Source organism: Enhydra lutris, unplaced genomic scaffold (genome assembly GCF_002288905.1).
Source record: "Enhydra lutris kenyoni isolate GAN:26980312 unplaced genomic scaffold, ASM228890v2 scaffoldscaffold15, whole genome shotgun sequence".
NCBI classification, from domain to species: domain Eukaryota; kingdom Metazoa; phylum Chordata; class Mammalia; order Carnivora; family Mustelidae; genus Enhydra; species Enhydra lutris.
Window position 1 is genome coordinate 5,317,363 of NW_019154099.1, and position 26,213 is coordinate 5,343,575.

The 26,213-nt window shown below is 44.0% G+C and overlaps 1 protein-coding gene across 4 annotated transcripts in view; it reads right to left on the reverse strand.

The window, feature by feature from the left end:
- Positions 1 to 13,770, reverse strand: part of LOC111146919 (leucine rich repeats and calponin homology domain containing 1) — a 190,776-nt gene extending 177,006 nt beyond the window's left edge. For 3 of the 4 annotated variants that reach the window (XM_022502684.1, XM_022502683.1, XM_022502682.1), the window contains exon 1: positions 13,190 to 13,742. In XM_022502684.1, coding sequence (XP_022358392.1) covers positions 13,190 to 13,496 — 307 coding nt within the window. In that variant the 5' untranslated portion in view covers positions 13,497 to 13,742. The other variant, XM_022502685.1, reaches the window with a different exon arrangement.
- Positions 13,771 to 26,213: the final 12,443 nt, after the last annotated feature.

Consider the following 26,213-nt stretch of genomic DNA (forward strand, 5'->3'; position numbering starts at 1 on the left):
CTTCAAATGCACAATCAGATTCCTTTGATTTGGATCAATTTGCATCAACACAAAAAATTTTGGTTATTCAGCCATAAGCCGAGCTGCCATTTTAGCTAAAATGGGCTGCTGTTCGATCTCCTAAGACTCTAAGAGCAATTGATGAATGTATCGCAGGATCTGTATGACAAAATAAAATGCATTTTTAGAAATCAAGTCAATGGGGGCGCCTGGGTGGCTCAGTGGGTTAAGCCTCTGCCTTTGGCTCAGGTCATGTTCCCAGAGTCCTGGGATCCAGCCCCACATCGGCCTCTCTGCTCAGCGGGGAGCCTGCTTCTTCCTCTCTCTCTCTGCCTGCCTCTCCATCTACTTGTGATCTCTATCTGTCAAATAAATAAATAAAATCTTAAAAAAAAAAAAAAGAAACCAAATAAATGATTGTCACTTAACAAAATGGCTTTTAGAATATAAACACTTATATTATAAAGAGAATGTTCTAGAAAGTAAACTACTTGTTCACTCACCCAGTGGGTCTTCATTCATTTCTCATAGTTGGGAATAAAATGTAGTACAGTTAAAATGGGTTGTTCAATTAGGTTCCATACTATAAAGTCCTTCATAATAAAAGACTATAAGGTTTTTTAGGCCTAGTTTTATTAAATTCTTTAAAGTAGTTTAAATCAGTTTACAAAGTTTATAATGCATACAAAATATACGTAAATATGTATTTTATGTAAAATATATGTAAAAATAGCACAAAGAACAGAGTAAGTGGAACTGAACTGAGTATATTACATATTCTTACATTTTACATGAAGTGATACAACATTAACTCAAGGAAGACTGTGATAAATTAAGGACATATAGGGTAAGCCCAAGAACTACCTACACAAAAATACGAAAATTAAAAACCCTAATGTGTATTTACATCTCTACACAACAGACACCTCGGAGAATTTTTAAAACCAGTCATTGTCACTTGCCTAAAAATGCAGTTCTCAGAAAGGGAGCTGATAAATGGCCATTACAAACAGGTGAGGATCAGAACGTGCCACACGTGTACCTGCATTCCTGGCACCCACTTTCAGATTAGTGGGAGGAAGATATTAGTCCAGGGGTGCCTGGGTGGCTCAGTTGGTTAAACCTCTGCCTTGAGTTCTGGGATTGAGCTTGGGCTCCCTGCTCAGCAGGAGAGCCTGCTTCTCCCTCTGCGTCCGCCCCTCTCCGATCCCCTACTCATGCTCTCTCTCTCAAACAAATAAATAAAATCTTTAAAAAAAGAAAAAAAAAGTAAGAAAAGGAAAGGAAAAGAAAAAATTAGTCCAGAATCTGAGTTCAACTCGTGGATCTGCTCTTCATTCTGTGTCACCCCACGGACTACCTGTCAAAATGCTACAAAATCCCCTTCTCTGGCCGATTCCTCCAGTGCTAGATACTCCGTGACTGCAGACTACAGCCTGGCAAGAGACTCCAGCATTTTCCCCAGGAGTGGACTCCAGTTCTGGTTATGTCTTTACTGGATCCACAAACCTACTAAGGAACGTGCTTCCTTCTCAGCAGCAAGGACACTACCTACTTTACCAAATAGACGTGATGACTAAATGAAGGAATATTCTGGGGGCGCCTGGGTGGCTCAGTGGGTTAAAGCCTCTGCCTTCAACTCAGGTCATGATCTCAAGGTCCTGAGATGGAGCCCCACATCAGGCGCTCTGCTCGACGGGGAGCCTGCTTCCCCCTCCCTCTCTGCCTACCTCTCTGCCTACTTGTGATCTCTGTCTGTTAAATAAATAAATAAAATCTTTAAAAAAAAAAAAAAAAAAGAAAGAAATATTCTGAAAGAACCTGGACCCAGATGACATGCCCCTTTCAGTTCCCTTAGCAGCAACTACAAGATGATACTGAACCAATCACAAGGCTTTTAAAGAATTAACACCTGAATGAAGTACAAAATGAATGCTGGATGCCAGGAAAGCAGTGAGAAAAGAACAGATACATTTAAGTCTACAAATTTATTCTTAAAGCTTTGCCTCCTCATAGACATCTTCTCACATCTTACAGAATTATTTGCTACACATCCTCAGAACAGTTGCCAAAACGTAAAAAGATTCACAAATGGTTTTTTGCCAAGAGCATAAAAAGGCAATCTATTTATTTTAATCTAGAAAGCTTTTATGTATTTATTTTTCTAGAAAGCTTTTATTTATTTTTTAATTTTTTAGCAGAAGGAGGGGCAGAGGAAGAGCGAAAATCTTAAGCAGGCTCCATGCCCAGCACAGAGCCTCACTCGGGACTCAATCTCACACAGCCCTGAGATTACAACTTGAGCCACAATCAAGAGTTGGACACTTAACTGCCTTAGCCACCTGGGCGCCCCATTCTAGAAAGCTCTTAAATCAGCGGTAGGACTCTTGCACAAGCCAGACAGCCACAAGGCAAGCCCTCCTCTGAGGACTCACCCCATAATTCCCACCCTTCCAATCCTGAGGCCAAAAATAAGCCTTGGGTCCTAGACTCTTGGCATCAATACACAGTGTGGCATTGGTATATGGTTCCCCATCCTTCAGCGGGAGAATCCTGAACCCATTCTTCTCATCAGGCTTATCCCCCTCAGGACTTCTCCATCCTGGTAAAATCAAATCAGACCTAAGAAGGCTGTTATATTAAAGACTGAATGGAAATCACCTAAAAGCTCAGAAGGCCTGGTTTCCAGGCTCAACCACCCGCTAGCAACATAACCCAAGGAAAACCATTTCACCCTCTAATCTGGGTTTTCTCACATGTAATTCAGCTCAGAATATTTAGAGCTGGAATAATAAGTACACCTACTCTATGCCCTTCCAAAGACTGTCAGAGACTATTGGTAATGCTTACACACACCGAAAGCATGTATACTCAATCTTTCTGAGGATTAAAATCATTTTGTAATGACACAAAATTTCCAGGAATTCAGGTGGCTTTTTTTTGTGTGTGCTTTATAAAATTGAATCTGTTTCCTAAAGATAGTGAAATACAGTAATGATGGCAAAGGTCAATGCCAGGCATTGAACTAAACACTTTAGACATATATTCGTTTACTTACTCCTCACAATAATCCTATGATTGTTACCCCCATTTTATGCTGCAGAGGGGGGCGGATCTGACGCACAGAGAGGTTCAGCATTCACCACGTCCTGGTGGAGCCAGGACTGAGACCCAGCCACTACTCTTAGTGTCCTCTTGGCCCCAGACTAATAATATGCAAACAATTTCCAACAATTATTATTTTTTTTAAAGATTATTTATTTATTTATTTATCTGACAGAGAGAGAGAGAGAGAGAGAGAGAGAGATCACAAGTAGGCAGAGAGGCAGGCAGAGAGAGAGAGGGAAGCAGACTCCCCATTCAGCAGAGAGCCCGATGCGGGGCTCGACCCCAGGACCCCGAGATCATGACCTGAGCTGAAGGCAGAGGCTTAACCCACTGAGCCACCCAGGCGCCCCCCAACAATTATTTTTAATGAAGAAAACTATGGCATAATCCCAGAGGAACCCATGAGGGCCAGTGACATCTACTGACGACTCACTGTGTGCCAGACTCACTGCACCTTCTCTCAGGAATCCTCACAGCCCTCAGGGGTAAGAAGTATTTTCCCTTCTCACAAGTTACAAACCTGAAGGTCCGTGAGATTCAGGAACTTGCTTCAAATTCTAAAATTAACAAATTGAGAAGATAATATATAAAATAAGTTTATAAAATTACAAAAAAAATTTATAAAATTACAAAAATTTTTTATAAAATTACCAAAAAAATGTTATAAAATTACACAGAGAAGGGTTTGAATCCCTGCCTGTCTCCCTCTGACAACATCGGCTGGACCAGCCCCTCCTCGGCTTGGAGGCCTCAAGGAGAGCGAGAACCGACCATCTGACGTATGCCAACCCTTGTCCCCATACCAGTGGGAAGGGACACCCACTGACCGGGGGACCTGGAGAAGGGGAGGGAAACCTTCTGACGACCAATCGGAAAGGATGAAGGGGAGAGAGTTCTCCCCATGAGGCAGGAGCTTCATTCATAGCCTGATGGCAAGATCTCCAGATTCAGAATTTCATGTTACAACTACCACTGCATTTTTCCAAAGAAACAATGAGAAACCACCATTAATATGGAGGCCCACCTCTGTCAGGGTTAAATAGAGGGTTGGCAGGAGAACCAAACCACCACTTACTGCTTTGTTTCCACAGGAAAAGGTATTCCAAGAAAAACACTGCAATGAAAGACCACTGCGGGCCTCCCGTTTGTAGGCCAGGGACTGCCCCACACGCCCACCTTTCTGTATTTTGAATCCAGTTCACCCGGGGCCCATGCATGTCCCCCAAACCACATGCAGTAAAATCCTCAACTAACACGTTTCATCTATAACCGCGATTAGTTTTATAGCTTATTCTCCCTGGCTTTAAACCATACACTATTAAACGTTTCATAGTATTTTTTTGTTCTTTTAGGGACCATCCACATGGCTGGTCTGGATGAGTTTGACCTAAGAACTCTGTGGAAGGAGGGAGGTCGTCCATCTGTGCCAGGGTAGCTTCCGGGCTCCACAGAAACAGCCCTTTGCTGCGAGGCTATGAGACTCTGCCTTGGCTCAGGAGCCTACCCACGGCCCAGCTGTGTGATGTTGGTCAAGTCAAGCGGCTTAAGCTCTCTGTGCTTCGGGGTCCTCAGTCCTCGGACGAGGGATGTGAACGGATGCTTTCTAGATGTCTAAACTCCCTCTTCAAGCCACAGTCGTCAAGAAAGGCATTTCAGAAGCAGATGCGCTTGAACCAGATACAGGAGGTTGAGTGGAATCCAGGTAACAGCTAGAAGAGCCGGGGGTTAGCAAGTTCCTACCGTGGTTGAAACAGAACCCTTGGCAAGAATCATATGAGGCGATACCTAGTCTCCACAGATTTAACACACAGATTTCCACCTAAAGCATGAGGAGCAGGACCTGGCAGGGAGAAAGCACTTGACAGTGTTCTAGTGCCCTTATAACCATTGTCCTTGTAACAACCATTCTGAGCACCTGTCATTCGCACTCTGCAGGGGAGGGCACTGAGGCTCAGGATCCCCATTACCTGGTCAGACCTGAGATGATGGATTACAAGTGCACAGCCTCCAGGGGGGCGGCGGGTGGGCAAGGGCAGACACAACGGTCACCCTGACGGAGACCTCACACTGTCTGTGACAGGCACAGAGGGTGCCTATGAAAATAAAGAAAACCCTGCCTGGCCGGACCTTCCAAGGCAGTAAAGGCAGAAACAGCCTAAACAAGGGAGAAGTACCAAAGGAGGAAGGTAATCATTAACCAAAAATGGCATAAGGAAATACTGCAAAGGTGCCCTGAGGGCACCCATGATTCAGGGCTCAGCTCTGCAGGGAGGGCTGGCAGGGAGACTGCGTGTTTTAAGTTGGCCTGGGTACTGGAAGAAATGAGAGCGGGAGAGAAGCAGACTCCGACAGGGGCAGGCAAGAGGGGGAAGCGAGGGAAATGACCTGGAAAAGCAAAATGAAGGCAATGCAGAGGAAAGCCTAGTCCGACAGTCTGCAGCTGATGTCCTTCGACCGAGTCACTGTTGCCTGCAGAGGTAACAAGTCGAATCAGAGCTATGCTGATGGAGCCAGGTCAGACATACTCGCACTGCTCCTAACGCTGGACAGCATCACATCAAACACAGGGAAGAATATCAGAGGGACACGTTGTGTAGCAAAATCCTGGGTCTTGCACTATAGGGGTCAGCTGCCAAAAGCAAGGCCACGGGAGAAACCAGAGGATTAAAAAAACTGAGATGGGGTCTCTTTCTGTCCGCTCAGGGAACATGAAGAGGAAATTCAAGACTCACTGGGTTGGGGGTCTCAGGCCCTGTTAATCTCTCAAGGTCTTAGGGCCCCCTCCAGCAAAAAAGAGGGAGGAAATACAGCTAAAGAAAGAAAAGCCGACATCAAAGAAGATTCCAAACCCACAGAACTTGATGCTGGCGACAAAAATGTCCTGAAGAGTTTTGGGAACCGTAAACCAACAGCATATTAACAGAGGAGCAATAATTTCTCATCATGCAAGAACATATAACATTTCTGTTATGGAAATCAAATATTCTTCTTCTATAATTATTTTTCTCCCCCCCCCCCATCCACCTAAATCTTCCTCTGTGACTGGTTAAGGGGAATAGGGTGGGGAGAAACTATGAACACAGTGAGCAATCTGATGATAAAAGCGTTTCTCCCCATTGCATTGCTGGAGTAAGCAAGAAAAGCCAAATTCTCACAGTTCGTCGACTTTCTATTCATGTAAACAATCTCACTTTATTTTTGAATTACTTTGTGGGAACAGATGGTTTCCAAATGCATGACTTCTTACTACAGTAGATGGAAGCAAGACTACTGAACTCTTCAATTAAGATGAAGAAAACACAGGCGTGCTTCAAGCTTGTCTCCATGCATAGACCTAGTTTTCCTGAATAAGGCTTACTTGGAATTCTAACCTTTTTTTTTTTTTTCCTTTTGGTTAAACAATTCACATCATAGAGAAAAAAAATACATACGAAATAGAGTAACTGCATATTCTGGAATTGATTTCCATGAAACAGCAGCAACAAAAGCCAGAAGTATCAGTAAAAGAAGCCTCTAGGCTTCCCATAGGTTACACATAAATAAAGGCATGAAATATGTGAATATAGTTGGGTTTTGTGCCTTAGATCCTTAAACCTTTTATGATAGATTATTATAATACCTTGAAATAATCACTGCAATTAACACCAAATTACCTTAATCCCAACAACTGACTCAATCACTGAAATTGTTCACAAATCCGGGGCCTTACCAAATCTCAACCCAGGGCAGTTTCCCTGATGTCTCTGTAAGGCAGAACCCTAATTTTCCAAAGAACTAAACCAAATCTGGAAAGTAGCGTCACAAACAGGTTTTTGTGAGGCTTAGACAAGAGTGCAAGTTATGTGGCCAGACTGATGAACCCACAGCCAACTTAAGTAGAATTAATAGCATTTCTATCATTTAAATTACCAAGTCTCTGGAAAAATATACTCTGTCCATGCCTGGTACTGACTCAGGAGAGAAAGTAAGAAAATAAATGCCGGCCCTCAAAACGCAAAACATCTGCTTATCTAACTATCTGTCATCTAACTATCCTCCTACCTATCTATACTTTTATGTACATTTCTCTATTTTGCATATTTTGTACTTATGTATGTTTATATGGATAGATATAAAGGAAAAAATAGAAAAGTACACACAAAGAGGGGAAAAACTTATGTTTAAAAACAAGTAATGATGAAGTTGAGCAACAGGATAGAAAAAGTCTTCCTACACATCAGAAGAACAACAAGAGTAAAAGGACACTGACCTGTGAATTGATCAAGATTAACAGACTTCAAAAGGGATCTACCTTTCAAATGCTTGCCACCAGAGAGTTACTAAACCACAGCATGAAAAAATTTAAGTTTGCAAGGGAACTCGAAATTTTTTTTAATCAATAATTTAAATTAAAAATTTTAAATGTTGGGTCTGCCAAATTTTGGCTTAATGACCTTCACTCACCAAAAACCAAATTTAAGATGTTGCAGTGACCGACAAACAATCCAGAAGAATCATCCCGATGATGAAGGTCAAACCCTGGGCTGTTTCTTTATAAACCAACACAGGCCAAAAATTCCCAGAGGTTTTGTGGCCTATAATTGTATGCTATTATTCTAGAGACTTGATTAGTGTGCTCCTGCCTCTTCAATAAAGAGCGGCCCACAGTGCAAGCACTGAGAATAGCAGGGTGTTTGTGGAGACGGTTTCTGCTATACACAGACACATAGATGAAGCGGATCTGGACAGGACCCTGAGCCACCACGTATACTGAGTTTTTGATATTCTAAAAGCTTTCACCATTAGAAGTTTTCTACACCTTAGCAAGGAAGGAATTGATCAACAGAAGAAAAAATAACAACAGGAAGGAAAAGCGGTGCCTGGGTGGCTCAGTGGGTTAAAGCCTCTGCCTTCGACTCAGGTCATGATCCCAGGGTGCTGGGATTGAGCCCCACGTTGGGCTCTCTGCTCAGCGGGAAGCCTGCTTCCTCCTCTCTCTCTGGCTGCCTCTGCCTACTTGTGATCTCTGCCTGTCAAATAAATAAAAAATCTTTTAAAAAAAATAGGAAGAAAAGGCTGTGACTGATCATTTATGTATGGAAAAGGATTGAAGATACATGTCATAAATGCAGACATTCACATATTGATGACTGTAATAAATGATAGGTACAGCAATAACTAACATATTTAATTCAATAGCAGAAAAATAATCTGAAACTAAGTATCACTATAAAAGAACATAAGTTTTAAGGAGCCACATGATTTCAAAAGTTTCATCACATTTGTAATGAAAACTCTCTGTTTATGGAACAGAACATGTTTTTGAGAACACATAGATTACTTTATCAAGTTCTGTATGAATTCTGATAACTAAAGACTGCTAACATCCCAAGGATTCAGGTGCTATAGTATGGGAATGGGGTGGGGAACGTCAGCCTTCAGCAGATAAGCCTGCCCACAAATCTCCAAGAAGATTCTCTGAATCTGCATAGACATTTGAGGGAGCTAGCTCAGACAGACTCGGGTGTTAGTCCCACAGACTGACAAGTCCCAGGCCTCAGCCATCTCCAGAGTCCTCAAATAAAAGGTCCTAAGAGCCCTAGTCTCTGTGACGTCATTACATGGTGATAGTGGGCAGGCAGGATCTGACCAGAGGCACAGGCTTAAATGCCTCTCTTTCTGTTTTATTCACAGATCTCAGGCCATCAGGTTCTCATTCTACATCTCAGAAACATCTTACCAACCACAGAATGTTCCTGGGCACTTCTATCCAAAACTAATCCATCCTGTAAAATCTGACCCAAACCATGCCTATGCTATGAAAGTCTTTCCTAAGCGGCTTAACTGAAAAGACCTTTTCTTCTGAATTTCACGGACACTGTCTATCTGTGCGATTCAGCATCTCACCTTGACCTGCTCTGAGGCTCCTGGGACTTCCCGAACTATTACTTACCTTCTCATGCATTCCCATCTTATCTTCACCTTGCAATCTCCTATACCTTCCACTCAGGTATATACAGGACCACAGTGAGCATTTCTTTTATGCCAGACTTCAATATTCCTGTTTGGGTAGGCTCTTCATTTCCTGTACATTCTTTCCTGCTTCCAGCCACCTCAAAAAGATACTGCCATGATACACTCTACCCTCTTCTTGGTTTTTGTTTTGTTTTGGTTTTTTTTTTAAGATATTTATCAATTTGAGAGACAGAGAGATAGAACAATGGAGGGGGTGGAGCAGAAGGACAGCAAACTTCCTGCTGAGCAGGGAGCCTGATGCAGGACTCAATCCCAGGACCCCGAGATCATGACCTGAGCTGAAGACAAACGCTTAACCTACCGAGTCACCCAGGCGCCCCCCACACTCTCCTTAATGGGACCAATTCTCACCAACTGTCTGTGCATCATATCCAAGGGCTTCCTTTTTATTTTCTAGCACCTCCTGCAATCAATCTGAGACAGACACTCTACTCTCTTTTCTTACTCCTCTTTTCGATTTGCTTTTTCTCATATTCCACACCACCTTGAACTTCTTCATCCCAAAATGACACACTTAATAAATCAGCACTAAAAAAAAAAGTTTGCTTTCTTGATGCACGTCTGTACTTCTTTTTATCAGGCCCAATTTTATGCGTCAGTTTCTATTTCTTAAGCGTCATCTTTTGAGCTCTTGTTGTTACAAGCTACCTCATGTCACCTTAAATCCAGGCAGCATGTGTCTTTCTAAAACAAAATATTATATTTATCCTGTAAGTCTTCCAACTCATTCTGCAAAATCAATTTCCTCCTTTCCCTCCCCATCCCCCTCCAGATAGAATGGAAACTCCGTATGAAGGGATACAGGAATTCTCTGATGATCCCCGGTGCCTGAAACAGTGCCTGGCACTTAGCAAGGCCTGGCAGGTTCTTGAGGAATGAATGTTGGTTGCTTGAACCCCCAAACAGCCTCTCAGATTCCGCTCCTCTCGACCTCTTCTCTGCTTCGCAGGAACATGGTCAAGAACATAAAAGCCAAAGTGAAACCGTCAGGGTCCGATGACTGGCTCACCATCTAAGTAGGGGTATGACCTTGAGCCTATTACCTGACTCTTAACCGCAACCTCCCCAAACGTAAATGAGGATATGAATAGGCTTCCAGTGAGGAATGAGCGGGTGAATGCAGATAAAGTACTTGGCACCCTGCAAAGTGAACACACCAAGGCCTTATCATGGCTCTTTTGTTCACGCTTCTCCCATTCAGTGTCACTTGTGCCACCACACCTGCATTAAGTCAGGCTTTCTTGCCGAACCTTCTTACCTTCAAAAAGGCTGGACCCTGACAAGATTAGTTTGACTCAAATATGAGCAAACCAATAGGCTTTGGGCCTGAGGCACTATGAGCGAAGGCTTGCGAGTTTTGGGTTTTTTTTACCCTGTGAAAAATATGTACGCATTTTAGTGATAGAGTTTAGACATTTCCTGAGCGCCCCCCCCCCGCCTCTATGTTTCTGCATTTACATCTCACTTTTCAACTCTGTTCAGATAAGTTACATTGCCCAAGAGTGGCGGTCTGCACAGGTGGCAGCCAGAAGAGTTTACTTTTACCGAATGGCCTGAATTATACAACTGAGCAGTGAGAAAAAGCTTTCTATGTCACTCCCTGTTTTACAAAATTTATGAAAAAGTGCACTTTACATCTCAGGTCTTTAAGAATCTTCATGGGCCATTCTGATTTTAAGAGCTTTTCTGTAAACTTCTGTAAATTCTAAACTAAATATTAACCAGGAGAAACCACTGTCTTTATCGTATGTCTTACTCCTCATACTCTGCACTTTGCCAGAACTCTTCATATGCAGGCAACGTCAACACTGTGCAAACTGGGGGTGATTTAACTCTTGCTTTATTTTGATTTTTGCTCCTCCAAATAAAGAACAGTGATCAGTAAATACTTCTTTAGAACAAAGGGCAGAATACATTTGGTTTACAGCCAGCTTTTGACCTGAAGCAAAAAAGTTTTGCAGAAGCCACCCTGGAACACAGCAGGGCACTCACATTTCCCATGAAATCGCTGGCTACCTTAAATACACTTTAACTTTTCCAAGTTGTCCTACATTTCTACAAACATTGGTGATATCCCCTATCCCATACCTAATATTGCATTTTTTGTTGGGAAATTGATGTTAAGATTCTGACTTTTAATTAGTTAGAATTCTCTGAACCTTAAACACATGCAAGGAAAGGTCACAAATAAAAACTGGCAAAACTCACAACCTAATAAGTTCACCCCAACCAAGCAAGAGAGGAGAAAAGGAATATTGTGGGGCATTTACCTCACGTGGCAAGGTCTTAACTGAAAAAAAGGTGGTCCCTGCTTTTAAAAGAACAGGTCTCAAAGAAATGCCAGCACAGCAGACCCACCAAGTTCACTCAAATTTGGGAATAAATGTTTGCATAACTGAGTGGACCAACAACTTTCAAACCCCTCTACCCAACACTGACCCTGCAAACATATATTATTCGTCACCAGCTCCCTTTCCCGCAGTCATACCCAATCCTACCATAGTCCCTGGTATTCTCTACGGCAAAAGGGAAGTAGAACTTAGCAACAGATTTTTTTTTTTTTAAAAGCTAATGATTCAGGCAATTCTTGGAATAACTTCCACTTGAGAAAATGTAACTAAGAGGTCCTATCAAGAGACTCCCCAGCTGCTGAGAGTTCAACTCTGGAAATTCCCTCTTTTTTGACGATTCCTGACTACCCCTAATCCAAACCACAAAGTTTAATGACCCTAAAGCGCCCTTTTTTGCCTCCAGCAAACTTGTTATTCTTTCTAAATATTCATTAAGACGCTCAAAGATGTTTACTGACTTGAAGTCGAAAACAAAAAGCACTGGAAACCTAACTCCAAAAACCTTGCTTCCCTCGCCCAACCCCCTCTCTTTCCCCAGGAGAGGAAACTGGGAGATCTGGAGCTGAGAGTTGAGCCATCCAGTATCCAAGGGGTCTGACACTCAGCCCAAGAGGTGATGACAGCCAGGGGGTCTGGGCAGTGGTTCCAAAATGGGGCACCCACTGCACTGGGAAATGTTGGGCGCTTGCCAAGATACAAACCCTGCCCCGGGGGGAGCTGAATCGGATGGTCGGAAACCAAGGCAGTTCTGCAGGGATCCCAAGGCCCAAATCGAGTTCCACCAGCCTCCTTCCTGTTTATAGATCCCGCTCCCGTAACCCCAACTACCAAAGAGAAAGCAGACGTCTCCGAAATATGTCAATACATGACATAACTTGAAAGAGCTGGCTGCTCATTGGCGCGAGTTACAACTTGTCGGGTTCACACAGGAAAACCGGCTCGCTTTAATTACTTTTCTTTTAATATGCCATGCCGTCCCCTCCTGGGCCCCCGCAAAGATCGGGTTACTGAGAACCAGGGAGCCTCGGCTGTAGGACCGAACCGTGTGGGCGGCTGGCTGAAGGGAAGAAACGCGGGAGCCGAGCCGACGAAGTGGCTGCCCATTCGGATTGGCGACAACGGCAGCGACTCTCCCCTCGCACAGGCGCAGGAGAGGAAAGCTGGCACCTCCTCGCAGTCCGCACCAAGTTGCTCGACCGCTCGGTGATGTCGCGAGGGGGCCTAGCTGCACCACGCCACTGCCCTCGGGTCGGCCCCGGGCGCGCCACCTTTGTCTCGGCTTCCCCGTCCGGACGGGCGACGCCTGGCGCGAACCGGGCTTTGCCCCGGTCGGAAACACACACCCGGCGCTCGGCTTCCCCCGGCTCCGCGCGGGGCCCGGGAAGCCGACACGGCCGCCGCAAACCTCCCACTTGCACCGCGCGCCCCCGACTCCCCGCCCGGCCGCCACTTCCCTGGCGCGGCCGCTGCAGGGCGGGGAGCCGGAGACCCGCGCGCTCGCGGACGCCGCCGCCCGGCGCACCCCGGTACTCTCGCCAGGCGGGGGCCACCTTGCCCTCCGCGGCGCCCGCCTCTCCCACGCCTACGCGTGTTCTGACTCTGGAAAGCACCCGCCAGAGGACCCCCCGCGAAGCCAGAACTGACTGGCCGCGGCGAGAGGAAGGCGCGACAGCTGCTCACCCACACCCACTGCCTGCCCCTCGGCCCTTTCTCACCTGCCTGCACCGTGTCCGAGAGGTCGTGCCCGGGGGCCGCGGTCCTGGGAAATTCCTTCAGTTTCCTGGCGCTGAGGTTCAACCCCCCGGAATTGGCCGCTTCCTCTAGCGCGCGCTCCAGCCCCCGGTTCAAGGGCAGGTTGAAGCCCCCGCTGCCGCCGCCGCCGCCGCCTCCCCCGACCCCGCTGCCGGCTCCGGTTCCTCCGTGGTGCTGATGGTGGTGGTGGTGGGGATGATGATGTGGGTGCAGAGTAGCCACCGAGAGGGCAGGGACGAAAGGTTGGGGTTCGCTTCCCGGCGTCGCCATCTTCTCCCGGGCCCCCCCACCCCGCCCCGCCGCTCTTGCGGGGGGGGTCACAGCTTTCCCCCGGGAGGGGGAGACTGCCGCGCGGGCCGAGTCCCTGCAGTGCCCCACCGGAAAATACTGGAAGAAGGGGAGGAGGGTGTGGCAGGCGCGCGGAATGGGGAGCAGTCGGGGAGGCGGCAGTGGCGGCTCGGTCTCGAAGGTTTCCTGTCCCTGGGAAGCTAAGCACTGCGGCGGCGGCGGCGGCGGCGGCGGCAGGCAGCGCGCATGTGTCTCCTCCCGCCCTTGCTCCCTCCTCTCGGCGGCTCTCCCCTCCTCCGCGGCGCCGCCTGCTCTCTCCTCCTCCTACCCCAAGCTGTCAGTCCAGCCCTGAGCCTTCCTCCGCGCGGAACCCGGCCGGCCCCCGCGGCTTCGCTGCGCTCCGCCTGGCAGTCGGGGGGTACGTCGGGGGCCGGACCCTATGACCGGGGCGACCTTCGTTTAGACGCCGAACACCTCTGGGTTCTTTTTGCTGTCCAGGGCATTTGGGGGGACAAGAGGTTTTAGAGGGTCTGAGAAGACGCCAACGAGGCAATAGATGGGGTTTGAAATACAGTGAGATCACGAGGAGGTGAGAGGTTATCTCAATTCTGCGAACTATATTGGCTTTTTGACCCACAGTTCCCCCAAGAGGCAGGTTTTCACTGTGGGATCAGACCCCTGGCATTTGGGCGTATACAATGAACCAGTGGTGTCTACATTAATTATCTCATTAATCCAGGGATCCCATGAGCGGAAAAACTGTTTCCCCAGACTACAGAGGAAGTTTAAAAAAAAAAAAAAAAAAAAAAAAAAAACACCAAACCTTGTCTGAGGTCACCCATGCAGTCAGAGGCAGCGCGAACTTGTAGCCCTCAGACTGTAGGGTTGCCCTCCTTCTGTATAGTCTCGGGCTGGACCCCAGGTCGAAGAGCCAAGTAGAAGTAGAGCAGAAGGTATTCTGAGCGGTAGCGTGGAGGGGGCGGGGGTGCTGCAAAGGTAGAAAGGAAGGACTTTGAAAAAGAGGGTAGTTTTGATGGTGGACAGAATCCACTGGCCCATGAGGGAGAGGGGCTGGCTATGGTTGGCTAAGCCCCAAAGTTGAGTGGTACAGAAAGAAGTAAGAAAACCAGTGACCCCAACTAGTCAGTAACTCAGCACATTTTGAGCCTGCGCACAGGTCCCGTCAAAGTATCCTCATGCAGCTTCTTGCCCCCAAAGGACATGGGGACTGACGCGTAAGCAAATTCACGTTCTGCCCAGACATGGCGACAGAGCATCTGAATAGGGCAGACCAGCTGAAGACTGATAAAACCCCATTCCCTTCGCAGGACGGAGCTCCAACTCTCTAGAGCCTCCATTTCTGCGGATAACCGTCTTGACCATCACTATGAGCAAGTTGGCTAGGAGAGATGAGGATACAGGTAGGAAAATACCACACCCCTGCTGGTAGGCGAGCCGGTCTTCCAAATGGTAGAGCAAGAAGGTAGGAACTGGTGACTTCATGGACTCGGCACTAAAGTACGACATGATCTATGTCACTTGCGTTGCCTGCATGCCCAGTCGCCCTTAATTCGTACAGGATTCTAGGCGGAGTAAAATATTCTAAACCCGTCGGAGGAGACAAGCGCCATCTCCTGGTGTCTCCCCTCCAAAGCTCCTCTCCTGCCAAACTCAATCCTCTCAACTTGCCCGACTTTTAAAAACAAGACTTGAAAATAATAACAAGAATAATAAATAAAAGCACAGTTACATCACTTATAAAAACGAACCTACTTTCCCCTTTCCTCTTTGGTCTTTACCCAAGATGTGAGTGAGAAACAGACATAGAAAAAATTTTCACTTAATTATTTTCAACTAAAACAGGTGGTACGTCTATGTGATCAGTATGGAAGATATGATTGAGGACATCTAGCAGATTGCAAATTTAGTTCAGACCACAAATTGTGGTGATGCACCGTAGAGAGCATCATTTCTTTTTTTTTTAAAAGATCACAAATTCTTTTTTAGGGGAAATGATGGAATAGGAATTCAGGATTTGTTTTTTAACAGGTGTTTGGGCCTTATGTTAGAATGACATAGTCATTATAGTTTGTTTTCCTTCTCCAGATTACTAAAGTGTGAACTCCTTGGGGGCGGGACACATTCATCTTTGTAACTCTTACCTCATATCTAAAATAGTACTTTGTGAATAAGGAATGCACAATAAATATTGGTAATTAAGCATTGTGCAATGGGCCAAGTGCACAATAAACCTGTCTATTGCACAATGGAAAGCTTGCCATTTGTTGGTATGTCTTACAAATTATGTCCCTGAGTGAAGGAGTTTTTCCTTAAAATAGAGGAGAATACTTGACCCTTAAAACTGACTTTATTTCTAAATATTCAAGAACTTGACAAACTATTTTCTCTTGTTGTCTTGTTTCCCTTTTTTTTTTTTTTTTTAATTTGGACATCTCTGTTTTGTTAAATACTCTTTTTACTTCTTGGGAAAACAGTACCATCTTCCCATTCACTCTCCCCCTCTCCATACATACAGTTCTTCGACTCAGCCGGTTATCTCAGTTAGTCTAGAAGTGGACTTCTGACCAAATGACAGCAGCCAGAGGATCAGAGAGTCCTGATTATGTTCAAACCCTGGATTCTGACTGTTCCTGATTTGCATCTTTAGTTTCTATGAGATATCCAGTACATTTGTAATACATTCTACTGTTCACCTAAGTTAATTTTATTTGATCTTCTGACTGTGTAACCAAGAGTTCTAATTAATACATGCAATTTACCATATTTTAGTCTTTATTCCCCCTTGTTTTCCTAATATAACCTCATTTGGGGATGGTCTACAAATAATCTTTTATAAACTATTTGGATAATGTCAGCAGATTTTTTTTTTCATGTTTTGTCTTTAGTACTTTCCAATCATCTTACAAAGTTAACAATTCAAATGATTGAGAAAATGGGGGAAATAGAAATATTCTCAGATTAAAATAGTGGCTATTAGAGAAAAGTGATCAGTTTCATCAACAAACATTAAAATTTTAGAACCCATTTTTTTTTTTAATTCCTCTTGAGTTCAGAAAAGTTACCAGACTCTTGCATATTTAAGACCCAGCTCTTTCATTCTTGCCTGAAAAATAGAGCTATGGACAAGCTTATGAGAATCAAACTTACTAAGAATGGCAGATAGGTTTGAGCAGGGCTAGGGGCACCTGGTTGGTTCAGTCTGTTCAGCGTCTGCCTTGGGCTTGGGTCATGGTCCCGGAGTCCCAGGATAGAGCCCTACATCAGGCTCCCTGCTCAGCAGGAGTCTGCTTCTCCCTCTCCCTCTGCTCCTTTCCCACTCGTGCCTGCTCGCTCTCTCTCTCTCTTTCAAATGAACACATAAAATCTTTTAAAAAAAATAGATTGGAGCAAGCCTGTACAGCCTATACCACCTTCTCAGAAAGCCATGAAGAATTTTCTTTTGGTGGGAACTCAAAGCATATACTGAAGAGGTAGGCATGGTCACCTAGGTTTGTCCTTCACGGTCCTGACTGCCCCCTCCAGCCATAGCTAATTCGATAAGAGGAGCTGACACAAGATCCAGCCAACCCCAAGCAGGGGAGTTCACCCATCCGACTCTCCTGAAAATTGAAGCAAAACACACCGAGACCAGAGTCAAATTACAGCACGTATGTGACCCCAAAGGAAGCCAGAGTCGGGGCTTATTCCTATCTTTTTACCTGAATATTCTCCAAACTCCCTGCTTCAGTTTCCTCTTTCTTAAAAAAGGAGTAAGAAAATTCCCTGCATAACATCAACCTTTTTTATTATTCCTTCCACATGCTCTCGGACTTAAGTAGTCTCTTTGCACTATATCAGTAAATATTTATAAGTACATATTTATCCGGAAGTGATCAGAGTGTGTTGTATTCATGTGTATTTAAGTACCTTTTCCCTAGAGCCCAATGTGTGGCAGGAAGACAACACTCCGACCTAGAACTTCTGAGAGATTCATAGCATTTTTTAATTTTTATTTTTAATATTTTATTTATTTATTTGACAGAGCGAGAGGGAGACAGAGTATAAGCAGGTGGAATGACAGGCAGAGGGAGAGGCAGAGGGAGAAGGAGAAGCAGGGAGCCTGACTCGGGACTTGATCCCAGAACCCTGGGACTATGATCTGAGCTGAAAGCAGACACTTAACTGACTGAGTCACCCAGGCACCCCAATAGCATTTTTTTAAAAAGACTTATTTATTTGAAAGAGAGAGAGAGAGAGAGAGCATGAGGGGTAAGGGCAGAGGGAGAGGGAGTGAGAATCTCAAGCAGATGCCACGCTCAGCATGGAGCTCTGTATGGGACTTGATCTCACAACCCTGAGATCACGACCTGAGCTGAAACCAAGAGTCAGAAACTTAACAAACTCTACCACCTGGGCGTTCCTAATAGCATTTTGAAAGAACCTGTGAGGGAGAGATCACTTGGACCACCCAGCATGTGAAGATGATTGTGACAAAGAGTTTTTTTGGGTTAATTTGGTTGATACCTCTTTGAATAAGGTGTAACAAGAAAATGTCAGTGACCAATAGGTGACCCTCAGGTTCCTGTCAGAAGTTTCTCAAGAGGTTACTGGGGAAAGAGCCACTGGAAAATAAGGACTGAAGGGCACCAGCAACATAACTTTAACTTATAAAGAAATGTATTTTGGGGGCGCCTGGGTGGCTCATTTAGTTAAGCGTCTGCCTTTAGCTCAGGTCATGATCCTGGGTTCCTGGGATCGAGCCCTGTATTGGGCTCCCTGTTCAGTGGAGAGCCAGCTTCTCCCTACCCCCTACACCTCCCCCTCCCCTGCTCATGCTCTCTCTCACTCTCACTCTATCTCAAATAGATAAATAAAATCTTTTTAAAAATGTATTTTTGAGTGACTGGCCTTTTAAAGGTGTGAATGTAAATATTCAATTATAGATGATATTAGATAACAGCTTTACCATGATCGGTCCCCCTAAATATTTCATCTATTTATTATATTGTGTGTTATTGGTTTATAATATAATGGCATATTAGGCTATTGGCTTGTAATATAGTAGTCTCCCCTTATCTGTGGTTCCTTCTTCTGTGATCTTGATTACCTGTGGTCAACTGTGGTATAGAAGCAAATGATCCCCTCACCATATCATCAGAAGGTCAATAACAGCTTACCTACCCCTACACCATAATGCCTATGTCATTTACCTCACTTCATGTCATCACATAAGTGTTTTGTCATCTTAAATCAACAGAATAGTCTTATAATTTTTTTATTCTTGCTAATACCTTACTGTGCCTAATTTCTATTTAAACTTTAGTATAGGTATGTATGTATAGGGAAAAAACAGCATATATAGGGTTTGGTACCATCTGTGATTTTAGGTATCCACTGGGGCTGTTGGAACGTAACCCCTATGATAAGTGGGGAGACTACTGTATAATGAATACATGAAATATTTAGGGGAACAAATTATTTGTTTATAAATAAATTGCTCAACTTGCATGGATAAATGGAAGCAACATTCTTATCCAGCATGTGTCCTCTGAACCATAGTTCTCTAGGCTATTAATAGACATTGTGCATAAAGGGTTTTATTACCAAATAAGTTTAGGGGAATAAAAAGTTTGCAAATTATTTCACTCTGGGACTTCTTAAAGTCTTTGTTAGGCTAGTGCACCTTGTGAATATGCACGAAAGAGAAGTGGCTTGCCTCCAGCTTTTCTCATATATATTTGAGAAACCCTAGGTGAAGGTGATCTCACACTATGAAACCCTAGGTTGGGGCACTCTCTCTCCTGACGTTATCTATAATAAATCACAGTTGAACAGATCAAAATTGACCTTGAAGTCAATATTTAAAATGATGCCAAGTGTCACTACTATAACATCTCCTCGGCAAAGGTCATTCCAGCCCTGCTGTTCATTAGATGGATTTTTAAAAGAATAAAAAAAGTCTTCCTCTTTGTACTTAAGGTACAGTGCATCTAACTACAACGCTAATTTATATGTTCCCCAAAGGCAGTTTTTACGACTCCTGATGTCATTACAGGGATATTTTCCAAATGCAAGGCTGTCATTACTCCTTAGTCAGATGCAGAACTGGAGCATGCCTCCCAGAGGGGCCGTTCTCCCTAGATTTAGCAGGAAACACTCTCTGGCCACAATGGCACTAAGCTTTCTGCACCCAGATGTTATCACTGTTCATGTGCTCAGGATTTGAAGAGTTGATGTGGAGAACCTCAAGTTCTTTCTCAAAATCATTCCAGGGCATCATTAGAAGAGCGGTCAGGGCCCCTCGGTGGCTCAGTCAGTGAAGGGTCCAACTCCTGACTTCGGCTCAGGTCATGATCCCATGGGGTATGGAGTGGCAGAGATTGTTGGCCATGGGACATGTAGGAAAGTGGAGGAGATGAGAAGGATGGGATCCAGTTTCGATGGAAGGACTCAGATACCTCTTTTGGAGACTGGGGTGAAAAAGTCAGGAGACCTAGTTGAGAACACTAATATGCCAAACTAGCAATTGGTCCCTTAAGAACTGGATGCCAAGGATCAAAAATCTAAATATAAGAGCAGAACTGGAGATTAGAGGTGGAAAGAGAGATTTATGAGCAATATTTCCAAATCAGAAACCATAGAGCAAGTACCCCATTATAATCATAAATATGTGATCTTTGTTTTTCAGCCCTAACTAGCACATTAACCTATCACTGAGATCTCCATGCTACCCACAAGTGATGGTTTTCCTCTTGGATGCATCTGTTTGCTTCTAATTCTTCTATGGATTGCAAAATCCAACATGTCTTAAAGCATAGAGCTTGGTTTTCAAGACAGAAAAATGAACTAGCTCCTAATAACAGACCACTTCTCTCCCATAACCTCTCCGTAGACAGAGCCACATCATGGACTTCATATATAGTCTGTCATGTCCTCAGCGAGGGATGCCTCAGGAATGCAGTCCAGCTTCCCCATTCTGCAGATTGGGAAACTGAAATAAAGACATGAAGGTGAATTACTCAATGTTGTGCTGCTGGCCAGTGCAGAATGTGGACTAGAAATCAGGTCATTTCCTACCTACTGTTAGCTACTTATCTCTGGAACATGATAGACAATGTGCCCTCGGCCAGCTGAGGGGTGACGTAAGTACCCAAGGGCCAGGCAAAACACAGGCCCTAAATTACCTGACATCTAGTTCATGTAATGATCTTTCAGGATACTTTCTGCCATGATTAGAAAGGCTGGGTTCCCTGGGTTCTATACCAGTGGCTACAAAACATTTTGGGCATTGCAGATCTTTGAGGTACTTTTTTTTTTAAAGATTTTATTTATTTATTTAAGAGAGAGAGAGGGAGAGAGCGCACAAGCAGGAGGAGGGGTAGAGGGAGAGGGAGAAGCCAACCACCCACTGAGCAAGGAACCCAACGTGAGACTCGATCCCATGACCCCAGGATCATGACCTGCGCCAAAGGCAGATACTTAACCAACTGGGCCACCCAGGTGCCCCCCTGTGATGTTCTCTGACAAGACATATACCCTCTTCTTGGAAAGATGAGCGTGAAATCCTATTTGCACCATTTTGTGTATAATTCCAAGGTACTAGACATACCCTGCACCTTCTAAGGCTTGTCAAGCCTCATCCAATGAACTCTGACTCTAAACAAACCTTCCCTATTAAAAAAAATATCAAGTGAGGTAGTTTGAGCCATAAGACTATCTCAGAATATATTATAATTTTTAGGTACAGCAAATATTTCTCCTTCTGAACCCCGATGTTCCTTTGGGCACAGAGGGAAGCTAGGGACACTGGAACTGCCTTCCAACACATAAGTAGAGGGGGCGGGTGGTTGAGGTGATTCAGATGACAGAGGTTCATCCGTGCTAACCTTGAGCCCCATCTTAAATTCCTGTTCAGGCTTCCACAGCCACACACCAGATTTGATCCCCGCCCAGTCTCTCCTAACAGCCTCCCACAGCCCAGGTTAGATAATTCATGTGTGCTCAGGTCCTTTCCAGCCTTTCTACCATCTGGCTAATGATGGGGCACCATATGTCAGCAGCGGGATACGGGCATCCGCCTATGGCTTGGGGCACAGACCTGCCCCCGTGAACAGCATGGCTTCCCAATGTGAGGCTCACTCCAGAATGATACCAGGCATCTCTTTTGCATGAGTCTGCAACCAGGACACAAACAACTGAGGTTCCTCCCACTCTGGGTTGAGTGTGGGGTAAATGACATAAATGTGTTTGAGTTACCTTTAATTTAAATCTTCATCCCCTGCCTCTTCCCTGGCAACTTAGTGCAGTCGGAGTTGTTTCACTCGCGGGCACAGATATTATCTAACTGACCACTCATTACTCCTGCAGGGTTAAAAATCAGGAGGCTAGGGCTTTACTACTGAGTTCCGTGGAAATATTAGACGGCTTTTCATTAAACATCATTCCCAAGGAGTTCCAGGTTACTCAGATCTTCCAGTGAGTGATGACTGGGAGAGATCTCTTAACAGAAGCAAGTTAGATGTGAAACTGGGAAGCATGTAGATTACCTTGTGTGCTTAACACAAGTTTGCTAACCTTGTGTGGTTAGCAATTCTGTGTGCAAACCACGGAGTGAGAATGGGGCCACCTAAAGGTCCAGACCCCGGACAGCGGACGGTAGCTTCCCGATCAGATATGAGAGAAGCACACATCTTTCAGGTGCTTGCTACTGATCAGGTTACACTATTCTGCACGGACTGATTCTAATTATACATGCCTCTTCTCCTAACTGGGACCATTTGGGTCCAGATGGCTGCATTAGGCAGTACCTGTTTTTCTTTATCATGCCTAAAAGTCCAAGGGATCCTCTAGGCTTAATGTTTTCTAAAAACGAAGCCAGGCTTTTATCCACTTTTCCCCCTCAAACTTCCTTTCAACTTAAAAAATAATTTGAATGCAAATGAGAGATATTAAATGCAGGGCTCTTAATAATGGACTGTTTTCTTAGTCATTAACTATTGAATTAAGTAGGCAAATATGTTTTCAGCATCAATTAGCCAGCCTCACCTAACTGCAGCAAGCTAAGAGAAAAACCCGGAGGGCTTTCATAAATGAAGGGAGGTGGAGTGTGTGGCCGTCATATGACCTAGTCTGGTTAGTGAGAATAACAGTGAAAATCTCATATTAGCTTAAAATTTATTTTTGCTAGCTGTGATTTAAGTGTAAATTTGCCACCATTGACCTTGCCCTTGATTTTTCCTTACCAATTTTTACCTTAATTGGTAAAACAATAAGCTTTTATAAATCGCACGATTTCCTAAGATGGGAGAAGTTCAAGAAAATAATTCACACTGTAGTTATTTCTTAACTATTGTGCTAATTGGAGTTCTCGAAGGGCAAAGTCATTGAAATGCTGTGTGTCATGGAAAGAGAACTGAACTGGAAATGAGGGCGCAGTCCTATTTCTAGCAAGGTCACCAGCCAGCTGTGTTACTGGGGCCAAGTCATTTAATTTCTCTGGAACTCAGTTTCCACTTGCGTTACGTGAAGGGTTTGGATGGTTTGTGTCAAAGATCTTTTTTCTCTGAAATGTCATGACTCTCAAAACTACAGTTTAATCAGTAATTTCATCTTTCTGTTCTACCCAAAGTACTTTGACATTACTTCTCACCCAGAGAAGGACATATCTCCTAAATATCCCTTGCCTTGTCAGAGGAGAATAAAACCATAAATGGCTCATGAAGAGCCCCAGGCTAGCAGAAGAAACTAGTATCCTGAAAAATCCACAAAACACATAATAATCTGTCATACAATGAGATGTGTGAAGTAGGGCCGGCAAATTCAAGTCTAAAATTCTTAATTAGGCTCCAATTGTATATTCCCCTTCTCGTAACACCCTGTTTCTAAAGTATCAGTAAGCAGAGAATCTTAATTTTGCAGAAAAAAAGGAAAACGTTTCAGGGGAGAATGAGAAATAACATAGTGGTAGCACTGGAGAGAGAATTGACAACGGACCCTCTGAACCATCCATCTCAAAAGGTGAGATTCAGAGCTATCTAAACTCTCAACAGCACTTTGTATGCTCATGTTGTAGGTCCCTGGGTTATGAAACAGAAACCACGAGATGGAAATAATACTGGCATTTTTTCTGATTCTACTGACGCACATACACACAAAATACATTCTGTTAAAAAATAATCCTGGGGCACCTGAGTGGCTTAGTCAGTTGTGATCTCAGGGTTCTGAGATTGAGCCCCGCATTGGGCTCCTGTGAAGCTGGAGTGTGCTTAAGATTCTCTCTCTCCCTTTCCCTCTCTCCCTCCTGCCACTTCTCCACCGCCCCCCTCCCACCTACCCCCAACACCTCCCCACCCCGGCTTACAGGGAGGAAAAAAGAGATACTCTTTAAGGGTAAAATCATGATTGTCATACCAGTATAAAATAAACACATGTCAAAGAATTTATCTAACTCCTTCATTAATCATTGAACCCATAAGATATTTCAGCTGGTTCAAAGGAGAATTCAAGTGAATACACACATCTACGGCAGAGAGGGAATGCTGAAAGGAATTTATAAGCAGACACAAAGAGCAGTCTATTCACGGGATGATTATCAATTGCACTCCACCAAAGGCAAGTAATTTACCACTCTGTGGACAAGAATCATTTGCATTATTATCAGCTGTCTGTAATTCGCAGAGCGGTAAAATATCTCTGAGACTGTGAAAAGGAAGATAATTAGGAAAGGTGCACTACACAGGACACTTGGGATCTTTTTCTTTACCTCCTCCCCCCCTTGCTTCGAAGTCTTTCACAGTTTTTTCTGACGATGTGCACTGAGGGAATGTAATGGGGTAGAATGTAATGAACGCAGGATACGGCTATAGGTGACCCTGGGTTTGAATTCCTTTGTTATCTTGAACAATATATTTGACTTCTGGGTCTCAGTTTCCTTTTCAGCAAGATGGAAGTGATGCTAGCTACCTTTGAAGATTGTAATGGAGGTTAAATAAGATAAGCATGTAAAGAAACTATTGCAGTTCACCAAACAGATTCTGAGTAAGTAGAAGCCTATCTTGGGTCGTACCAATGACGCAGAAAAATCCATCCATTTGTTCGAACATATTGATGGGCTTTATTTTTGAAGAAATCTGTCTGTCTGTGATCCAGGCACAGTTAATATAAGTAAAAGCGCTTTGTAAATTATAAACGTCTATATAAAAATTAGTTATTTCCTTTTTTAAGTCTTTCATTTGAGTAGAGCTGACACAAAATGTTACATTAGTTTCAGGTGTACAACACGGTGATTCAAAAATTCAATTTTTCTTATTCATTGCTGGTGTGAATGCAAGATACAGTCGCCTTGGAAGGGAGTTTGGCAGTTTTATAAAACTAAACATACTCTTACCATATGACGCAGTAATCATACTACTTAGTATTACAGAAATGAGTTGAAAATGTACGTCCACACAAAAACCTGCACGTGAATGTTTATAGCTGCTTTGTTCAAAATTCCCAAAACTTGGAAACAACCAAGATGTCCTTCAGAAGGTGAATAGCTAAACAGTGGTATATCCAGACAATGGAATATTATTCAGTGATAACAAGAAAAAGCTATCAAGCTATGGAAAGAAATGAAGGAAACTTAAGTGCATATAGGTAAGCAAAAGAAGCCAATCTGTAAAGTCTGTAGACAGTGTAATTCCAGCTATATGGCATTCTGGAAAAGGTGAAACAATGGAGACAGTAAAAAGATCGGTGGTTGCTTGGGGGTGAGGGGGGAGGAGGGAGGTGTGACAAAGAGGAGCACAGAAGATTTTCAGGACAGTGAAACTGTTTCGTGTGCTACAGTAATGTTGGGCACATGCCATTATACATTTGCCTAAAGCCACAAAGAGTGAATGCTAATGCGAACTATGGCCTTTAGTTAATAATAATAATAATAATGTATCAATATCAACTTATGAAATATAACAAATACACTGCACTGATACAAGATGTTAATAATGGGGGGACACAGGTGTGCAGGTGAGGGAGGATGTGGGAATCTCCCCAACTCTCTACTCAGTTTTTCAATAAGCCTAAAACTGCTTGTTACTTCCTTGTTACTTCCTTGTGCGGGCTGTGTGATCTTGGGCAAGATCTTTAAAGTCTGTAGGATTGCATTTCCTTCTCTGTAAAATGAATGTAGATGCAGGATCTTCCCTGAAGTGTTGGGAAAAGGAGCTCTAGCACAGGGCCTGGAGGCTTTGAATGATATGCAGCAGGTGGACCCATCTGTATTATCTGTTGTTCAAATATGTAACATTTCCATATGTGTGCCCTCAACATATCCCCCACCTCCTCCCCACCAAAAAACACCACGTCTCCTGCCAGGCTCCTCCCCCTAGATTCGTCACACTTCTTTGTGACCCAGCAACTAAAGGGTTAGTGCCCAATGTGACAATAGGCCTCAGGTATCCTACTGGAGGTGTGAGACCAGTTATAGTTCTGACCGGTGAGTGCCCATGCCATACTGTCTATGAAATGCTTTATCCTATTCCTGGTACCTAAGGAGTAGGAAGCCCTGAAGACTGTTAGCTACTGTTATTAACATAATTAATTTTATTATTTAGATTTTTATGCTTTGAGCACAATCTTGTTTTTATCAAAAATATCATTAGCTTATGGCTATGAAAAGAATGAGTGTGTCTTAAGGCATTTTTTTTTTAAACTATGGAA